This window comes from Marmota monax, unplaced genomic scaffold, assembly GCF_021218885.2.
Source record: "Marmota monax isolate L192 unplaced genomic scaffold, Marmota_monax_Labrador192_F-V1.1 WCK01_AAM20220418_F8-fsc00030, whole genome shotgun sequence".
Taxonomy (NCBI): domain Eukaryota; kingdom Metazoa; phylum Chordata; class Mammalia; order Rodentia; family Sciuridae; genus Marmota; species Marmota monax.
The window spans coordinates 15,283,051-15,300,862 of NW_026691988.1; the positions used below are offsets into that span (position 1 = coordinate 15,283,051).

The 17,812-nt window shown below is 36.6% G+C and overlaps 1 protein-coding gene across 8 annotated transcripts in view; it reads left to right on the plus strand.

Moving 5' to 3' along the window:
* Positions 1 to 17,812, plus strand: part of Utrn (utrophin) — a 513,444-nt gene that overhangs the window by 264,349 nt on the left and 231,283 nt on the right. For 7 of the 8 annotated variants that reach the window (XM_046450838.2, XM_046450847.2, XM_046450858.2 and 4 more), the window contains one exon: positions 6,503 to 6,692. In XM_046450838.2, coding sequence (XP_046306794.1) covers positions 6,503 to 6,692 — 190 coding nt within the window. Of the gene's footprint in view, positions 1 to 6,502; positions 6,693 to 12,227; positions 12,771 to 17,812 lie in introns of those variants that run through there. The other variant, XM_058581824.1, reaches the window with a different exon arrangement.

The following is a 17,812-nucleotide window of genomic DNA, read 5'->3' on the forward strand; positions in this document are numbered from 1 at the left end:
GGGAGGGGAAGGGAGGGGGCAGGGGGTTAGAAATGATGGTGGAATGTGATGGACTTTATTCTCCAAAGTGCACGTATGAAGACACGAATCGGTGTGAATATACTTTGTATATAACCAGAGATATGAAAAATTGTGCTCTATATGTGTAATAAGAATTGTAATACATTCCACTGTCATAGATAAATTAAAAAATTAATTAAAAAAAGAAAAAAATTATTAAGTTGCACATGTGCCTGCTGTAAGCAAAATGAATATCCCAGTATTTCATGAAATTCATATAGATGATTAGGGAAACTCTTCTTTATTGAGTGTTTACTACATCTTGATATGTTTATGTGTTTGGTTCCTCATTATCTCCTTAAAATATTGCTGCAAAAGTAAGTGTTAGTTTATTTAATAAACCCTTGTTGAGTTGCTACTGTGAGCAGGCCCTCTAGGACCCAGGTGCATTAATGATTCAGAAGCTTCCAGCTGACAAGAAAACAGTCTCCTTCAGTCACAATCAGAGACATTAGGAAGCAGGTAGAAAAATGGCCCCAAAGATGAGGGGATTATTCTGGACTGTCTGGCTGGGCCCGACCTCATCTGACAAATCCTTAAAAGTGAAGGAGGAGGCAGAGGGTCTGGGGAAGAGAGAAGTGACGTAAGGGTTTCCCCCACCATTGTTGGTGTTGAAGGTGGAGTCAGTGACTAAGAGCCAAGGAATATGGTGGCCATTAGAAGCTGGAAGCCGGTAGGAGACAGATTCACCCTGAGAACCTCCAGGAGGGAATGCGGCTCCACCAGCAGTGTTAGACTCTAACCTATGGAAGATAGTAATATTTCTGTTGCTTTAAGCCACTAAGCTTGTGGTTATTTATTATAGCAGCATGTGAACCCTAATAGTCATGGTAAGGGATGTCATGGTGTGCTTTGAGAAAGGAACCATCAGTTTGGGAGGCATTTGCACCAAATTCTGAAGGGTCTGTAGAAGTTAGTGTGGTGGAAAGGAGATGACTGAAAGCTGGAGGCCGGAAGTGGGGCAGGTTAAAATGACTAAAATGTAAAGTTCTGAAGGTGACAGAAGCAGTGACTTTTTAGATGATTAGTAATTAGTTCATTTTTGTAGATAATATGTGAGGCTTGAGTGATAATGATTCTTGGACAGGTAAGAAGGAGCTAGATCATGAAGGACCTTGTGTGCCAACAGGGCAGATTTCTCAAGCTTTCTTGGTAGTCGTGGTGGAGCCTTGATGATCCAAAAACTCATATTCTTTTTGCTCATGTAACCAATGAAGGAGACATGTCTTACTAAAAACTAAGAGTTGTTTTTCTAGCAGTTTCCTGCAAAGTGGATATTTTTAAAGGACTATCTCTTTTTCCACTGATGACCAGGAGACAATTTGACAGTCAGTTCCCTACTTTCTAGGTTCATAACATCCCACCTGCCCCCCAGACTGTGTGACTGGCTGTTCTCTTTTCTGTGGGATCCTGACTGAGGCCAAGTGCTCATGGCCCTCTTAGCTTCCTTATCTTTTGAAGCATGACTTTGGGTTTTCTATCTTACCTGTTGGCCTCATCCTTTATATTTGTTGAGTATATAAAGGTCTTTTGTATATGGAATTCCCTGCCTGAATCTTTAGTTGTTCTTCAATGTTCGCCTTCTTTTCTCTAGTCTGGGCATTCCTAGAGTTTAATAGAGCTAATCTGTAATGATCTATTTTTCCATTAGTGGTTGTAGCAGAACCTATGAATATTCTTGAATAATAAAGGACTTTGTGGAGAGTGAAAATATCTGGCTTTACTAAACTTTACAATTACTGAATTTTATATATTGAGTGTTCATAAGACAAAACATGCCTGTTCATGGTAGATTAATTGCATGTGTGCACTCCTTTAATTATTTGCTTTCTTGTACCTTTTTGGCATGGCGTTTATCTGGTTATTCTTAATACTATTTTCTGTTGATGTTTAAAAATTGAAAATATATGGTACATGCCTGTAATCCCAGCAGCTCGAGGGGCTGAGGTAGAAGGATTGTGAGTTCAAAGCCAGCCTCGGCAAAAGCGAGACACTAAACAACTCAGTGAGACTCTGTCTTTAAATAAAATATAGAATAGAGTTGGGGATGTGGCTCAGTGTTTGAGTGCCCCTGAGTTCAATCTCTGGTACCTGCCCCCCCCCAAAAAAATTGAAAATATGGGCAGGATTAGGGGAGAATAAACATCACCAAAAACAACCACTCAAATTATGGTGGGTGACTTATAAATTTTAAAAATTAAAGAAATATATGCATTTTATTACAAAATAATCAAAATGCATCGAAAGGGTTAAAACAAAATATGACGGTTATTTTCTCATAAAAGTTCCCCTCTTTTAGTTTCTTCTTTTGTCATTTATACCTTTTTCATATTCCAAATAAGTATGCTATTGTCTTTAATACATTAATGTTAGATGTTGTCTACTGTCATCCTATTTTGGTAAATATAAAGAAAATAGCTTTCTTGGGCTGGGGTTGTGGCTCAGAGGTAGAGCACTCTCCTAGCGTGTTTGAGGCACTGGGTTCGATCCTCAGCACCACATAAAAATGAAGGTATTGTGTCCATCTACAACTAAAAAAAACATTTTTTTAAAAAAGAAAATAGCTTTCTTATGCTACTATTCTCTTCCTTTTGTCACTGATTTTTTAGGTAATATTCTGTGTTGACATATTATTCTTATTCAAACATTATTAGCAGCCATATACTGAAGTTAGCTATAATTTCGTTTCCTCTCTGTTTGCTTTGTCTGAAATTAATAACGGCCTTGTTTTTGTGTGCCTTGTTTTCTTTGCTCTTAGTGCTAATCCTTCTTACATTTTCCAATGGCCCGTCAGTATAATTTTCCACAAAGTCAATCACGTTAAGCAGTCTATCACTTCTAATTTTTTTTATCTTGTTGACATCTCTTCGGCAGTCCTGCTGCTAGGCCTGCTGCCTCGCCACCACGCCTGGCATTCCCTTTGCTTTTCACCAAGTGTGGAATCTCTTTGTCCTGGATCTTGTGTGTTTTCTTTTTTTCCCCCTCTTAGTTATTTCCTCATTTTGTTGGAGTGTGTCCTTTGTATGTTTTGTCAAGTTAAAACAAGAGCATTCAGAGTGGCGATGACAGCCCTCATCTGCTCCGGTTTGAATTCACACGCTCTCCCTGTTTGACCATTAGCATGATAGCCCCTTGCCTTCTCCAGGTGTTGGGTCTCTTCTTGCTTATATGCTCCTCATGCCTTCCTTCTTCTTGATTTGCAAAGTGAGTTTGGTGGAAGACATTCTTCAAATATGGTGTATCTGAGCAAAATACAAAGGCACATTATAAATAGATGGTCATTATTCTATATTTACTTTAATACTAGAATAAGGACTCCAAAGAATATGGAGATGTGAAAAATCATTTCTGCCCAGAGTGAGTTTATAAAACAGTTGGACAGACAAGATCTAGATGAGAGTGTTTAAGTAAAATTAAGTGTGAAGTTAGATCAGAATTCAAGGGCTTTTCCAGGGAATGTGTGATTAATTTCTGTATAAAGCAGAGTACTGAGTTTTATGAAAAAAAGAAAGAGTGCTGACTCTAGCTGGGATGGAATGTATTCTGGAAGAGGAGTTCTTTAATTCTTAAAGGATTGTAGGGTTTTGTTAAATGGAGAAAGTAGGAAGGACATTTTTATATGGATATGAAATTTTTATGTGGGTGTAGTATCAAGAATATTCTAGAGGAAAAAAAAAAGCATACCACCCTGACCTTAACAGATTGTGGGAAAATCTCGGGGTTAAAGTTGGAAAAGTAAATTGTGGATAGATTATAGAGGACATTCCATTCCAGGTGTTATGGCTTGGATCTTTAATATTCCCTAAAAAGCTTGTGTATTAGGCAATGTAGGAATGTTCAGAGGTGAAATGTTCTGCTCATCTCGGGCCCAAGACAATGGAATTGACTGACCCTAGATTGAACCTCTGGAGCCATGAGCCCCAGGTGAACTTTTCTTTCGTTAAGTTGTTCCTTGTCAGGTATTTGGTCACAAGTAAAGCAATTTAAATTTATTTTGCAGTTAGTGAAACACTCTCAGAAGTTTTTTAGTAAGCAAAAATGGTGGGATGAAGTTGATGACATTCCAGAATGTCACCTGAATGGAATCATAACCTGGAGTCTTTTATGTCTGGCTTCTTGCACTTAAAATGCATTTAAGATCCTATCCATGTTGTTGCCCACATATCAGTAGTTCGTTTTTGTTACGGAGTCATATTTCAGTGCATGCGTATATCACACTCTATTTACCAGTTCATATTTGGGTTGTTTCCAGTTTTAGGTCATTTTGTATAAAACTACTGTAAACATTTGCATACAGGTTTTGTGTGGACATGTGTTTTCATTTCTTTTGGGTAAATACCTGGAGGTAGGATTGCTAGACAGCATTATAAGTGAGTGGTTAGCTTTATGACACACTGCCAACAGTTTTTCAAAATGGCTGTACAACTTTCCATTCTTATCTGCAATAATGGGAGTTGCAGTATCTCCATGTTCTTTCCAGTGTTTCATATAGTCATTGTCTTTTTTTTTTTTTTTTTTTTTAAGTACTGGGGAAGTAACCTAGGGATGCCCTACCACTGAGCTACATCTCCAACCCTTTTAATGTTTTGTTGCTGAGACAGGTTCTTGCTAAGTTGCTTACAGCCTCACTAAGTTGCTGAGGCTGGCCTCAAAGTTAGCTTCCTGCCTCAGCCTCCCGAGTTACTGGCATTATAGGTGTATTCCACATCCAGTGGATACAGTCATTTTCTTGAAGTCATTTGAATCTCTAGTGATCTCATGGTGGTTTGAATATACATATCTCTAATTATCCAAGATGCAAAGCATCTTTCCATGTGCTTATTTACCATCTACATATCTTCTATAGTGATTTATCAGTTTAAGTCTTTTACTCATTTTTAAAAGAATGTGTTTATTGATGTGTAAAAAGTATACTTGTTCATTACAAATTCAAAAATGCAGAACAATATAAATAGGAAAGGAAGCCACCTTAATTCCAAGTATCCAGAAATAACCATTTTAATATTAATATTATAGACATTTCACCCTTTTTGTATATAGACTGATAAAAGGACAGGCAAGTGGGTAGATGATAAACGGATGGATGACTAGATGGACATATGGAAAATTTTATGTAAATGAGATCATAGTTGATATGTTGATTTTTTTATTGTAAAATAATTCACATTCCATAAAACTCATCCGTAAAAGCATACAATTTCACTGTTTTTTTAGTATTTCCACCACTTTTTTAAAATTATTTTTTATTTATATATGACAGTGGAATGCATTACAATTCTTATTACACCTATAAAGTATTTCCATCACTTTTAATTTCAGAAAAGCTCTCATCCCAAAGAGAAATTCCATATTCATTAAATGTCAATTTTCATTGCCCCCCCCCCCACTCTCTAGTCTTACACAACAAGTAACCTACTCTTTCTCTCTATATATTTACCTGTTTTGGAAACTTCATATGAATGGAATCTTTTTGTGTCTGACTTCCTTCACTTAGCATGCTTTCTAGGGTCATCTTGTAGCATGTATCACTACTTCATTCCTTTTTATGACCAACTAATATTTTAGGTATTGGTATACCATATTGTATTTATCAATTCTTCCTGCAACTGATGAACTATTTGACAATTTTAAATAATGCTGCCATAAATGTTTTTGTGTGTACATATATTTTCCATTTCTTACCTTGAAATACCTAGAAATGTTGCTCAGTTTTTATATTGAGTTGTCTTGTCATTATGGAGCTCCTAGATATATAAAGTTTTAAATTGTGAACTTGCAGGTGTACGTATTTTTTAATTCAGGTAACCCTAGTCATTTTACTTTTGATGTAAACATAACGAAGGGTTTATAATGACTTGATTATTCAGTGTCTTCCAAATATCGTTAAATCAACTTATTGATTTCATGATGATGATGATGATGATGATTAATGTTAACATTTTCAGTGGGTCAAGCCCAGGGTCTCAGGCACAGTAGGTAAGTTCTCTGCCACTGAACTACACTCTGGGCTGTATATTATTGATGCATTTTTTTAATCTTAAATATTTCTTCAGATTTTACTCCTTCCTAGAATTCGTAGTCACCAATTGCATGAAAATTCATTCATATTGCCTTCTCAGTAGAGCCATCATACCAAGGTATTGACCTAAGTCTTTAGGGGAGAACTTTAATGCTCAAATATGAGAATAAATGTAGTCGTAATCATTTTATGAAATGGATTTTATTTTGTTAATATCTATATATCCCTTCTCATTTCTCACAATTGACATGATTTCTTCAGTAAGAAGTATTCTAGCTATAAGTATAAAAAAATACCCCAGTTACATTTGGTGACTTAAATAAAGGTGCCTTGGTGGCTGTCAATTTTTTATTTAGGGTGTGCATGATGTAGAGTGGCACCCTGTAAGTAACGGAGCTGTGCCTGTCATGCTGTTTCTTTCAGCATTGCTGATAGACAGAGTGCCTTGGAGGCTGAGCTGAGGACAGTGCAGGCCTCTCGCAGAGATCTGGAGAACTTTCTAAAGTGGGTCCAAGAAGCAGAAACCACCTTGAATGTGCTTGCGGATGCCTCTCAGCGGGAGAATGCTCTGCAGGACGGGGTCTTGGCCAGGGAACTCAAACAGCAGATGCAGGTAAGTGTGTGGAAACCACACCAGGATTTTTGTTTATGCTGTGCTTTCTGGATTCATCTACATGCAGATTTATTACTGTTAAAAGGTGAGGCTTTCACCTTATTCAGTTATGAAATCCATGTGCCCCTGTGAATAATTGGTTTCTGGAAATAAGATCTTTAAAGTGCTTTTACTTAATATTGGGGGGGGGGGACTCCCTGTTTTATGGAAGTAATAATTGTTTATTTAGAGGTAGAGCCTCAATGCTCTTCTGTTTTCTGTCACTTTAAGCTCTATTGGAGTTAGCTTTATTGAATCCTAAATTATAAGGGCATTTTCCCTTAATATGAAATAGTTTCTTTCCCCATTCATTATAAATACTTAATATAAAAGCTACAAAAGCCCTATGGCTTGGTTTACAACTCAGGCTATTAGGCTTGAAGGTATTATTTTTATGTCTTTAGCTTGATAGCTATGATTGCGTATGCAGTCTGAGGTTCAAATTTTTCTTCTACAAGAAATGTTCTAATGTAAACTCTTTTCTTTAAACAAATTTTCTGAGAAATCTAATGAAGCCCATCCGAATCTGTTTTCCACCCCAAGTCCTGCTGCTTCTGTGCCCTTGAACCTCTCATTTTATGCGTGAGTTGACCTCTTCTTGCCAATCACATAGGCCTTCTCACTTTGAACTTAATTCAAAACCTATGTCAGCAGGGAATTCTCCTTGTCTAGTATAGCTTTACACCTGGTGGCCTCTTTATGCCATGGCAGTCACACATCAGTTTGACAATTACAATTTCTGATATGCTGGTGAATATATGTTCTATTGTCATTTGATGCATATGTCCACCTGTCCCCAGTTAATCACATGGTTCCTCAAGGACAGCAATGATGCTATTCCATGTTGTTACACATAGAGTGCTCTGGATACAAATCCTAAGTCTGAACTGACTGCTTCTCTTGGACCCTGACTTCACCTGTTCAAATTTACTATTGAAGATGGTATTTGAATCAACTCTTGGGAACTCTTTTCCCTGGACATATCCAAAAGATTGTTTTTTTAAAAAAGTCAGTGAATATGTGGATCTGGATAAAGGGTCTAAAGACTTTGTTTGAACTCTTCTTATTCTTATACTTTCTAAGTTTGAAATCATTTTCATTAAAAAATTACAGAATTTTTAAAAAGAAACTTTTTTGGTACAGGTTTATATATAGCTTGTTCCCATGCATAAAGACTCTTACTGTGTTTAACGGTTGAGTTTTTAAGATTAATTTAGTGAAAATCTGTTTACTTACATTACATTTAATTTCTTATTCATTGCACAATATATTTGTGACTTGGTAATGAGAATAACCAGGCAAGTATTGAAATTAAATGGGTTCTTTTGTCTCACCCACTGGACTCTCATAAGGTCACTATTAATGTTAATTGATACAGTATTTTGCAATCATCTGGATGTTAGAGGTAACAGAGGGTTGTCAATGTGGGTAGATGATTATTTTTTATGATTTAAACAACAGTAAGCCTGATCTATAAATGCTTATGTATATATTTTAATTTGTATGATGGTTCTTACTTCAACATATTTAGACTACGCACTCGAGTAGGTAACAGTTTATAGGCAGGGAACAGAGGAGGCTTAAAATGAACTTGATAATGAGTACCAGCAAAACACAGGTCTGCTGGAGAGTTTAATGTTGTTTTCTGATACATTTTGTCTTATTCTAACCATAGCCCAAGCTCCTTTCAATATTTAATGAATATTCAAACTATGGTAGAAATAAATTTAAATAGAAATGTTTAAAATCTTTTAAATAAAAATAACTAAGCACAGGATTACTTGTCTTAGAGCAAATAGCAACAAGAGAAAAGGCTGCTGACTAAAGCACTAAAATATAATGTATATAGTAATTGTTTTCCACAAATAATGGTGCTAATATTGTCTGCTTAGGTTCATAGGAAGTATTAAAAAGTGCATTTTCAGGGCTGGGGTTGTGACTCAGTGGTAGAGTGCTCACTTAGCATGTGTGAGGCCCTGGGTTTGATCTTCATCACCACTTAAAAAAATAAATAAATGGAATAAAGATATTGTGTCCAACTACAACTAAAAAATAAATATTAAAAAAAGTACATTTTCAGGAGCCTACTTAAATCTGTTTATCTGAAGGTAAGAATGTGCATTTGTTATGTTTAGGAAGTTTCACATTAGGGTAATTTGTATGATTTTTTTTCTCTCTTGCTTCTTTACTAAATGCTCTTAATTTGAAAGCATTCTCTTCATTTTATTTAAAAAACATATTCTGTGGGTTCACTTTCAGCACCTTATTGGTAGGTGATCTTTAGAGACTTAGTATCTTTGGCTGAGTATTTTTGAGGCAAGAGAATTTTAATTTTCCTATAGGCTTACACCGTAATGATGCTCATTTGTGTGAGTGATTTAAAATAGAAACTTGTTTGGAAATGAAAGATTTGTGTTGAATAAACAAATGTGCAAAACCACTGGAAGTCTTAAATTTGTTGGAGGCGCGGTGGTGGTAGTGGGCCATCTCCATAGGCACTGTGCAAGATGGAGAGACTTTGAAGGAGTTGTGCTCCATGCACAGAACTGGTTAGACGACATGTTCACTGTTTATGTTTGCTTCATGTCTTGTGGTTGTATTTTGTGAAGATGAAATTTATTTTATATTCCATCCAAAGTGAATCTTGGTTCAACTTTGATCGTTTGGAAACACAGTGGAACACGAAGATGAATTTCTGGATGTGTGTATACTGCCTGCCATTTTTTGTCAAGGGATATATGGTGATGGATTTATGTTCCAACACAAGATCCAACACAAGACCTCAGCAGAGGCCTGTTGGCAGGAGAAAAGCAGATCCTTTGGTGACTTGCAGGAAAGAGAACCTCCTTGAGAACTGAGCAGTCTAGACCATAAAGGGCCTTGCATACCTGGTTAAGGCATTTATACTTCAACCTGGTGGCAGTGGGGAGAAGTTAGTTGACAAGGATAGTAAGCCAGACATGAATGTCTTATGACTTCTCTTTTATAGGAATCTAGCTAATGGCATTATGAGGAATGGATTTGCACTAGGAAGAAACAACAATTGTCAGAATACATAACTCTCCAGGCCACGGGTGAGAAGGACCAGGAGAGAGGGGGTGGTAGAGGGAGTGGAGATACATGCCTTGGCAGTATGGGTCAACTGAGTTGGGGAGTACTAAAGATAAAGAAGAAGGCCTTGTGGTAGTAGAGCCTGAGGCAGGGAACACGGGAAAATTCCAGGACTGGGTGCAAGTTAGTAGGGAAAGTGAAGGGATGGCAAATTCCAGTCTGACTATATTGCAATGAGGCACTTGAGTGACATCTAGGAAGAGCTGCCTGGGACTCAACTGTTACTGTGACTCTGCATCCCAATGAGAGAATTTGGCCCAAATTTGAGAAACTATTATTTATTTATTACTTCCATGTGAAAACCTGTATTGGCTTACCAGTTAGTTTATTAATTAAGATACATTTAAATTTTCATGGCCAACAGTCCAGGACATGATTTTAATTATATATTTTTAATTTAAGCTTTGTATTTTAGTAGTACCAATTAATTGAGATGTTCTGAGTCTTTCCTGGGTGACATTTTGAGGCCATGAGGCCTTTCTGGAGTGGTATAATAGGTGGCTGGTTTTGCTCTGTAACAATTTGTGTTTTAGGATTATTATATTTTCATCTCCTAGTTTGCTTTTAGCCCAGTTTTTATCCTTGTGTTCCACTGGTGTAGACTTTGTAGATTATTTTGGATCTTTCTCCATATCTAGCCTCATACCCGGCACTGTGTTTTGGGAGTAAATACTTCTCTCCTGGGAATTCACCTGCTGGTTCTGGAATGGTAGTTATACTGGTCAAGCATTCCTAATCCAAAAATCTGAAATCCAAACACTCCAAACTCTGAAAGTTTTTGAGTGCTGACTTGATGCCTCAAATGGAAAATGACACACCATGAAAGTTTGTCCCATGTACAAAATTGTTAATATATTGTACAGAATTACAATCTGGCTATGTGGATAAGGCACATATGAAACATAAAAGAATTTTGTTTAGACTTGGGTCTCATTCCCAGGATATCTCTTTATATATTTGCAATTACTTCATCCCCAAATCTGAGAAATCTGAAATCCAAAATAGTTCTGGTCCTGAGCATTTCAGATTAGGGATACTCAACCTGTAACTTCCTATTTTTCTTAGCAAACTTATTGGTTATGATTCTCATACTAACTAGTCTACTTTACAGTTCAGTTGTTTTTAGCATATGCACAGTTATGCAACCATCACCAACATCAACTCAGGACATTTTTATCACCTTGACTGACAATCTTTTTCTCTTTAGCTATCAATCCCTTATTCCATCCCACCATTCCTTTCCCTCCACCCTAAGTAATTACTTATCTGTTTGCCTACGAACTTGACATTTTATTTTGTGGACTTACTATTTTACATTATATTAATTGACAACATGTTCTGTTTTGGGCTTTAACAAATTCCACTGATACTGTTAGCCTCACCAGAGGGAGGCAGTATAGAATCTCAGTAGAAATTTGCAGGAGTGAATACAGACCAGCAGTAGGCCACAAGATACTTCTTGATAAACACAACCCTGTAAGACCCAGTGTAGGACTTTAAGTCATTCTAACATGAAGGACTGAGGACACAGATGAAGTAAAAGAAGAGAAAGAAATATTTGAAAACTCAGCATTTAGTTTACAGAATCATGACAACATTGGAGAGGTGCTATTTCAGCACTGCCCAGTTTATTAGTCTGAGCAGGATTCTGATGGGAAACATCTGGGTTCTATTTCTGGCTGTGCTCTTTGACCCAGTCATTTAATCATCTTGGGTTAATCTGCTCATCTCTTAATGGCACTTTCCCCCAATTGATGTTGTAATGCTATTCAAGCTGCAGTAGAAAATGTGTCTCAAATATGTATACAACACACATAAAATACCCCAAAATTCTGTTCTGGCTCTTTGTATGATATAATTGTGGTCTTATATTTTCTATTCATAAAATTAGAACAGCTTTATGGCAAATAAAATGAGATCATGAAGATGCTGTCAAAGGGGAAATGTGGGAATTTGGAATGCTCAGTAGTCAGTTAGACTTTTTTAGAATTATTATTCACTTTGCTGTTTAATTAGATGAGTCCTAACCTATTCCGTTTCTAATGGGGGCTTTCCTCCTAGGCAGTCATGTGGGAGCCAGTGTGGGATGGCTCTGCATCTAAGGTATCTTAGGTAAAGCCATGTACTCCTTGCAAATATGTCTTGTTTTTAGATGGTGTTGTGCTGAGACCTGTATAGAGGTGATTTATTGGCACTTAGTATACACAAGCGCAATCCTTAGAGTCAGGTACCCCTCTGCTCTTCTCAAGATTTCAAACAGGATCTGCTGTTCACTCATTCCACAAGCACAGCCTGAGCTGCATTGAGTCAGTAGTGCACGCATCCCTCTTTAGAGTGCCAGAGTGAATGCCACTCTGCCTCCTTCTATAAACCAGCTCCCAGGCATGCACCGTGGTGGTGGTGGCGGCGATGTGTTGAATCTCTGTTCCCTGGGGACGTCTGCTTTGTATCTGCGGCTTTAATGTTTCACTTAATATCCTCTTTGGCTACTGAGCGCACTCCTCCCCAGCAGCCGGCAGCGCTTGGCTGCCCGACAACTTGCTTCATTTCTGGCCACGCTGGGCTGAGCAAGTCCTGGCTGTGAGCATCTGCTGGGGGGCCGTCTGGGTGGCTTTTGTCTGTGTTTTTCAAATTGAAAAGAAGTTGAAGGAATACCAGCCTTGTTTCCCCCAGAACCTAAACCCCTGTGTCTTTCAAATGCATTCCTGGAAACGAGCATGCTCAGAGAACTGGCAAATCATTGTCCAGTGACCGGGAGGAAATGATCGTTGCTCTTCATTTATAATGCAAATTCTGAGGTGTCTCCAGAAGTGTGGTAAACTTAAAATGATGGCTGTGGTGAGAACGTCTCTGCAGAAAGTTGTGGTTTTGTTGCATCGTTTACAAAGGATGGCAGTTTCTTCTCCTCGGTATCAGAAGCTCTGTAAGGTAACTGAGTGATTGAAAACAGGGATCTTGGGTGCTGACAATTCTACCTTTTCTTGGGCTTGCAAAACTAATTTTTCAGGTTCTTATCAAGGCAAGATTCCCTTTCTTAGTAACTGACTGTAAAAAGCTGTTAAGATGAATTGCTTAATTAAATTTTGTTAAGACTCTGAAACAAGAACTGTTTCAGTACATATTTCATTTTGCAGTTGACACAATCTTGTCTTCTGAGATGGAGTAGTGAACTGTTTGGAGAAAATATGGTCAAACTATATTCGTTAAGACCTGTTACCTCTGGGGTACTTTGCAGGGTCTTGATATTAAACGGCACATTAATCTTGGGCAAACTTCAAAAAGATTAAAAGACCAGCTTAAAATAATCTTTCAATAGATTGCTTAAAAATGTCCATCTTTTTGTAGCTATTTTTTTTTTTCAATTTAGAAAATTAAAACACATTTAAAAACAGGCTAAAACCCATTATGAAACATCAACTGTATTTTGGGGATCTCCATATGTTATAGTTAAACTTGAACTTGATTTCATTTGGACAGGTGGATTATGTAGAGTTTTTGGAGGCAACTTGTTTGACAGTTATAAATTTCTAATACTATGTCAGTAGTCAGTACTACTAAAGATAAACCATTGAACCAGCTCCTGTATTTTTTAAAGTTAGCTATTGTATTTTTTATTATTGTTTTATGTCATTGGTCATAGTGTATCATTACTTTTGTCAATAATTAAGTAATCTGATATAAAAGGAGAAGATTCTAACAGGAATGTTGAGGCAATTTGTAGACCACTCACTACATATCCTTTCTTCCTACCAGATTCTTAGTACCATTCTTAAGAACCTATCTTGTTGCTCTGCTAGCTGGCCAAACTCATTTGTAATTAGAAAAACTACCTCCCAGGCAGTAGTATTTTTCTGATGATACAAAATATGACCTGCCTAAGCACCTAAGCTGTGCTTATTATATGGCAGTGGACTGGCGGGGGAAGCAGTATTGTATTGACTTTATCATAGTATCTTTTTATTTTGTATTTTGGATAATTAAATGTATTTCATCTGGAAATACTTCTTTAAAAAAGTTTTAGGAGACAGATTAAGATAATGGGACATGCTTTGCAGGAATACTTGGAAATGTTTTCATTTATATAAGTCATTTCAGAGATTGCCACTTATTAATTTGGTCATAAAAGTTTGTAACTAATTATTTCAATGTGTCATGCTTTTATCCACTTCCAACAATCAATGTATTCTGGTAAAACATTTTCATGAAGAGGCAATTTTAGTAACAGAGAAGAAAAACTCACTCACTAATACATCTTGTTGTTGTTTTTTTCTTTTTAACTACTAGTATGAATATAGAAAACATTTCTTTATAAAGCTAGGTCATTTTTCTCATCCATTTGTAAGAGCACTTCCACAAAATCAGAGATTATTTTTTCAAGTCATGTGACCAGGGTATTAAATTAAATCTAAGCATGAAGCAGAAGTCAAGTGCTAAGGAAAGTTGCTAATTAGTTTCTAATTAGACCCCCATATAAGCACAAGTTACCGAAGTCATTGGGTAAGTTACCTCCCATCAGAAGTACTCTTTGGGAAGACTTCTTGAGATTCATAATGGCCTAAAGATGCCATTAAAATTTAAATGTTTAGAGTAAATACTACTTTTTACTTTTATGAAATTTGAATTTTTATTATTTGCAGTTGAAATGTTATCTTTCACATATTTTCACATATGGGAGATTAATGACTGCTCAGGTAATGCAATGAGAAATGCACAATTCCAGCACTTTCCAGCAGGTGTCAATGTAAGGCAATGATATATGAAATTTTGGCTAAAGAACTGAAAATCCAGATTAGGAAGTGGCACGATTACCATGAAATCAATGAGCTAGTAGCAAGTTTATTTATTTGCCTGGTTATGTTTTAAAAATTGATCTTAGTTATTGAACTATATCAATTAGTCTGACATAAATGAAAATTTTAGTTGCAGAATTGCATATTAATTGACATTTGCCATCTCATAAGTATCACATAAGTATCTGTACCAACTAAAAATACTTAATTGTATTTTAATAATCAGTACTTCATGAATGGTACTTAAAATTCTAAATGGGTTTTGGTACTCAATTGCTTTAGGACACTATACTTCTTTCCCCCTTAAATTGTAAAGGCTATCATGACTGTCTCTCCCTATACCTCCTACATTCTCTAAATTTGGTTTCTTACTAAGGGAATTCAATAAATTTCAGCATTTTGCCATAAAAATATAGAGGCAGCCCATTGTAAATACATTTATAGACCGAAATGAATGAGAAAAAAAAAAAAACATCGCATAATTTAAGGGGAATGACTATTTTAAATTCATGTTGGCATTCCGAAATCTAGAGTCTGTTAATATTCGTATCTCCTTTTGCATTCCTCTGTAGGATCTCTTTTTACATATGATGTGGAATTCCTGTTATCTATCAGACTTTTTTCCTCAGTGGCACCTCATCTTTCTTTGCTTGTTTTAATACGTCTCTGGACTGTCAGCTGATAGTTTATGGGTTATACAACTGGAAATTTGTGTACAATATTCTCATTTTGTGTCCTCCCCCCCCCCCCCCCCGCTTCTTTCAAAGAGGGTGAAGGAAGACAAGAGACAGTTGGGAAATTCACGGCTCTGGGAGATTAAAATGTGCTCCCCCCACCCCTTACAATCTATTTACAGGTTCCCTTTTATTTTTTGCCTTTAAGAATATTTCTTCCTGGTAACACATTTCACAAACTTCCAGCAGGAAACTGAAGCAGAAGTGCTGTTTATATAGAGATATAATTAGCAGCATCTAAATGCCCTGATGACCTAAAATCACTCTATACTGGAGGTTGATTTTTTCAAGATTTGGTCTTGATTGCTTACTTCCTTTAAAATATTAATGATTCTAAATTTTCTTATCCTGTTAGAGCACAGTAAAAGCAAAGCTGAATGTAAGTGAATTAAAAAAATAATATTGACTTTAATTTGTTTTCATTGTTTTGTGATCATTTGGTGATGTTTGCTATCATTAAGTCTTTGGAGTAAAGGCTGATTGAGTGTATGTTGAGGCAGAAAGGAGTTGTATTTGTTCTTTTGTTGTTTTCTCCTACTGCCAATTTTCACAAAATATTTCATAATTGAGAACATAGTGAAAGCAGATTCTTGTAGAGTAGGATATGAACCATGATAGACAAATGAGAAAATTTTAAAAATAGTGTTTATTTAGCAGTTATTTTTTCATGACTTAAGCATTTAAAAAATTTTGATTATGCAATACAACTTCTATTACCTGCATATGTATGTAATTTACTTTAGCTTAACTTGTTTGGGTTGTCTCCAAAATTTTGATTATGTAGTTCTATCAGCAAAAATATTTTAAATGTATAGCTATGTATAGATATGCATTCATTTAAAAAATATACACATGTGCCATGATAAAATCATAGGTTAAACATCAGTGGAGTGCAATTTTGTTCTTGCTTTCTACTGTTAACTTCTTGAACTCCAGACTGGTGGCATTCTTCTTTTCCTATGGCATGCACACACCACTTTGGTGACAACTGGTTTGTACAACAGAGTGAAACTGTGGCTGTTCCTCATCTGTCCTTTTGGGGGGCTCAGGCTTTTAGGATGATGCTGATCTCTAAGCCATCTCTGGAGAACCATGTTTTCTGTGGCATCAGAGCAGCTGCCATCGAGTACTCTATGAAAAGGAGAGAGAGAGCAAAAGATTCCACTCAGCAAGTCAGAGTGACTGGTGATGTCTACACAAGGGTGTGTGTGTGTGTGTGTGTGTGTGTGTGTGTGTGTCTCCCCGTGTGAACAATGTAGAACTACATGGATATTTACAGTGCCAGTTAGTACCAGTTTGCAGCCCCAAGACATGCCAGTCTCTCAACAGGTTTTGAGATGAGGTAATATCCCAGTTTTCATGTCTATGTGTAAAGGTTTCATAGAGGTAGTTAAGGTTGAATATGTATTTTTTTTTAGAAGATGTCATATGGAATGGTGTACTTTTCAATAGTCAAAATTTACAGTTTTATTCCCAAACATTCCCCATCAATTTTTTTTTTTTCAGGTGGAAAACTGCTATCCGTGGATGACTAAATCCTACAGTGTTTTAGACCAACAGAGCTGTACTTTTTCCTGATGTAGAATGTTCAGATATGTATGTTTTAGGGTCAGCTCTCGAATTCCCTCAGTTTCTCTCAATAACAAAATCACACACATATTGTTTGAACCATAGAATAGGTCAGAATCATGGCCCTCCAACCTGAAGGCAGAATGCCCGCTTGATTATCTGAAGAATTGTCCCTTCTTGGTTTCACATGATGCTCTTGGTTTGGTTAGTTCATCTGTGAAGGATGAGATGTATGGTGAAAATGGCACATGCAGAGGATTGCCTTCAGCCAACCCTTGCCGATTGCCACTCACAGGTGTGTTCCATCCGAGTTATATCAGCTCCAGGGTAGATTGCTGCCTTCTGCTCTCCTGTACTCCCTGATCAGGTAGAGATTAAAGATACAGTGAATTGGGGTCAAGAAGAGAATACTTTCATCCCTGTCTGTCACCATCAGATATTTTTTGTGGCTTCTTGAAGCAGCAACACTATTCTAGATGGCTCCCTGACCTCTGTTTTATCATTGCTTCCCATATCCACCTGTATCTTAAACTTAAAAAATAAGTCATCTAATTAACCACCATTTTGTTAATCAGAAAAATGTGTGCTGTCAATGACTTGTAGCCCAAAGCAGTATAATTAAATCTGCTGTAATGGTTTGTCACATAAAAAATAATTAATAACCATACTACAAGATTACATGTTAAATAGTTCTTTAATAGTCTCGATGTCGTCATTTGCCTTAAGTCTACAAGTGAGGCACTAGTAGAAATCAAGAACAGAGTCCTTTTGAGAGATACCTGGGATAGTATTATGATATGAATACAAGGACTTGGCTATTTCTGAGTATTTTTTAAATAATTGTGATTGAAAGCTTTGATGATTGTATCTTTCTAGG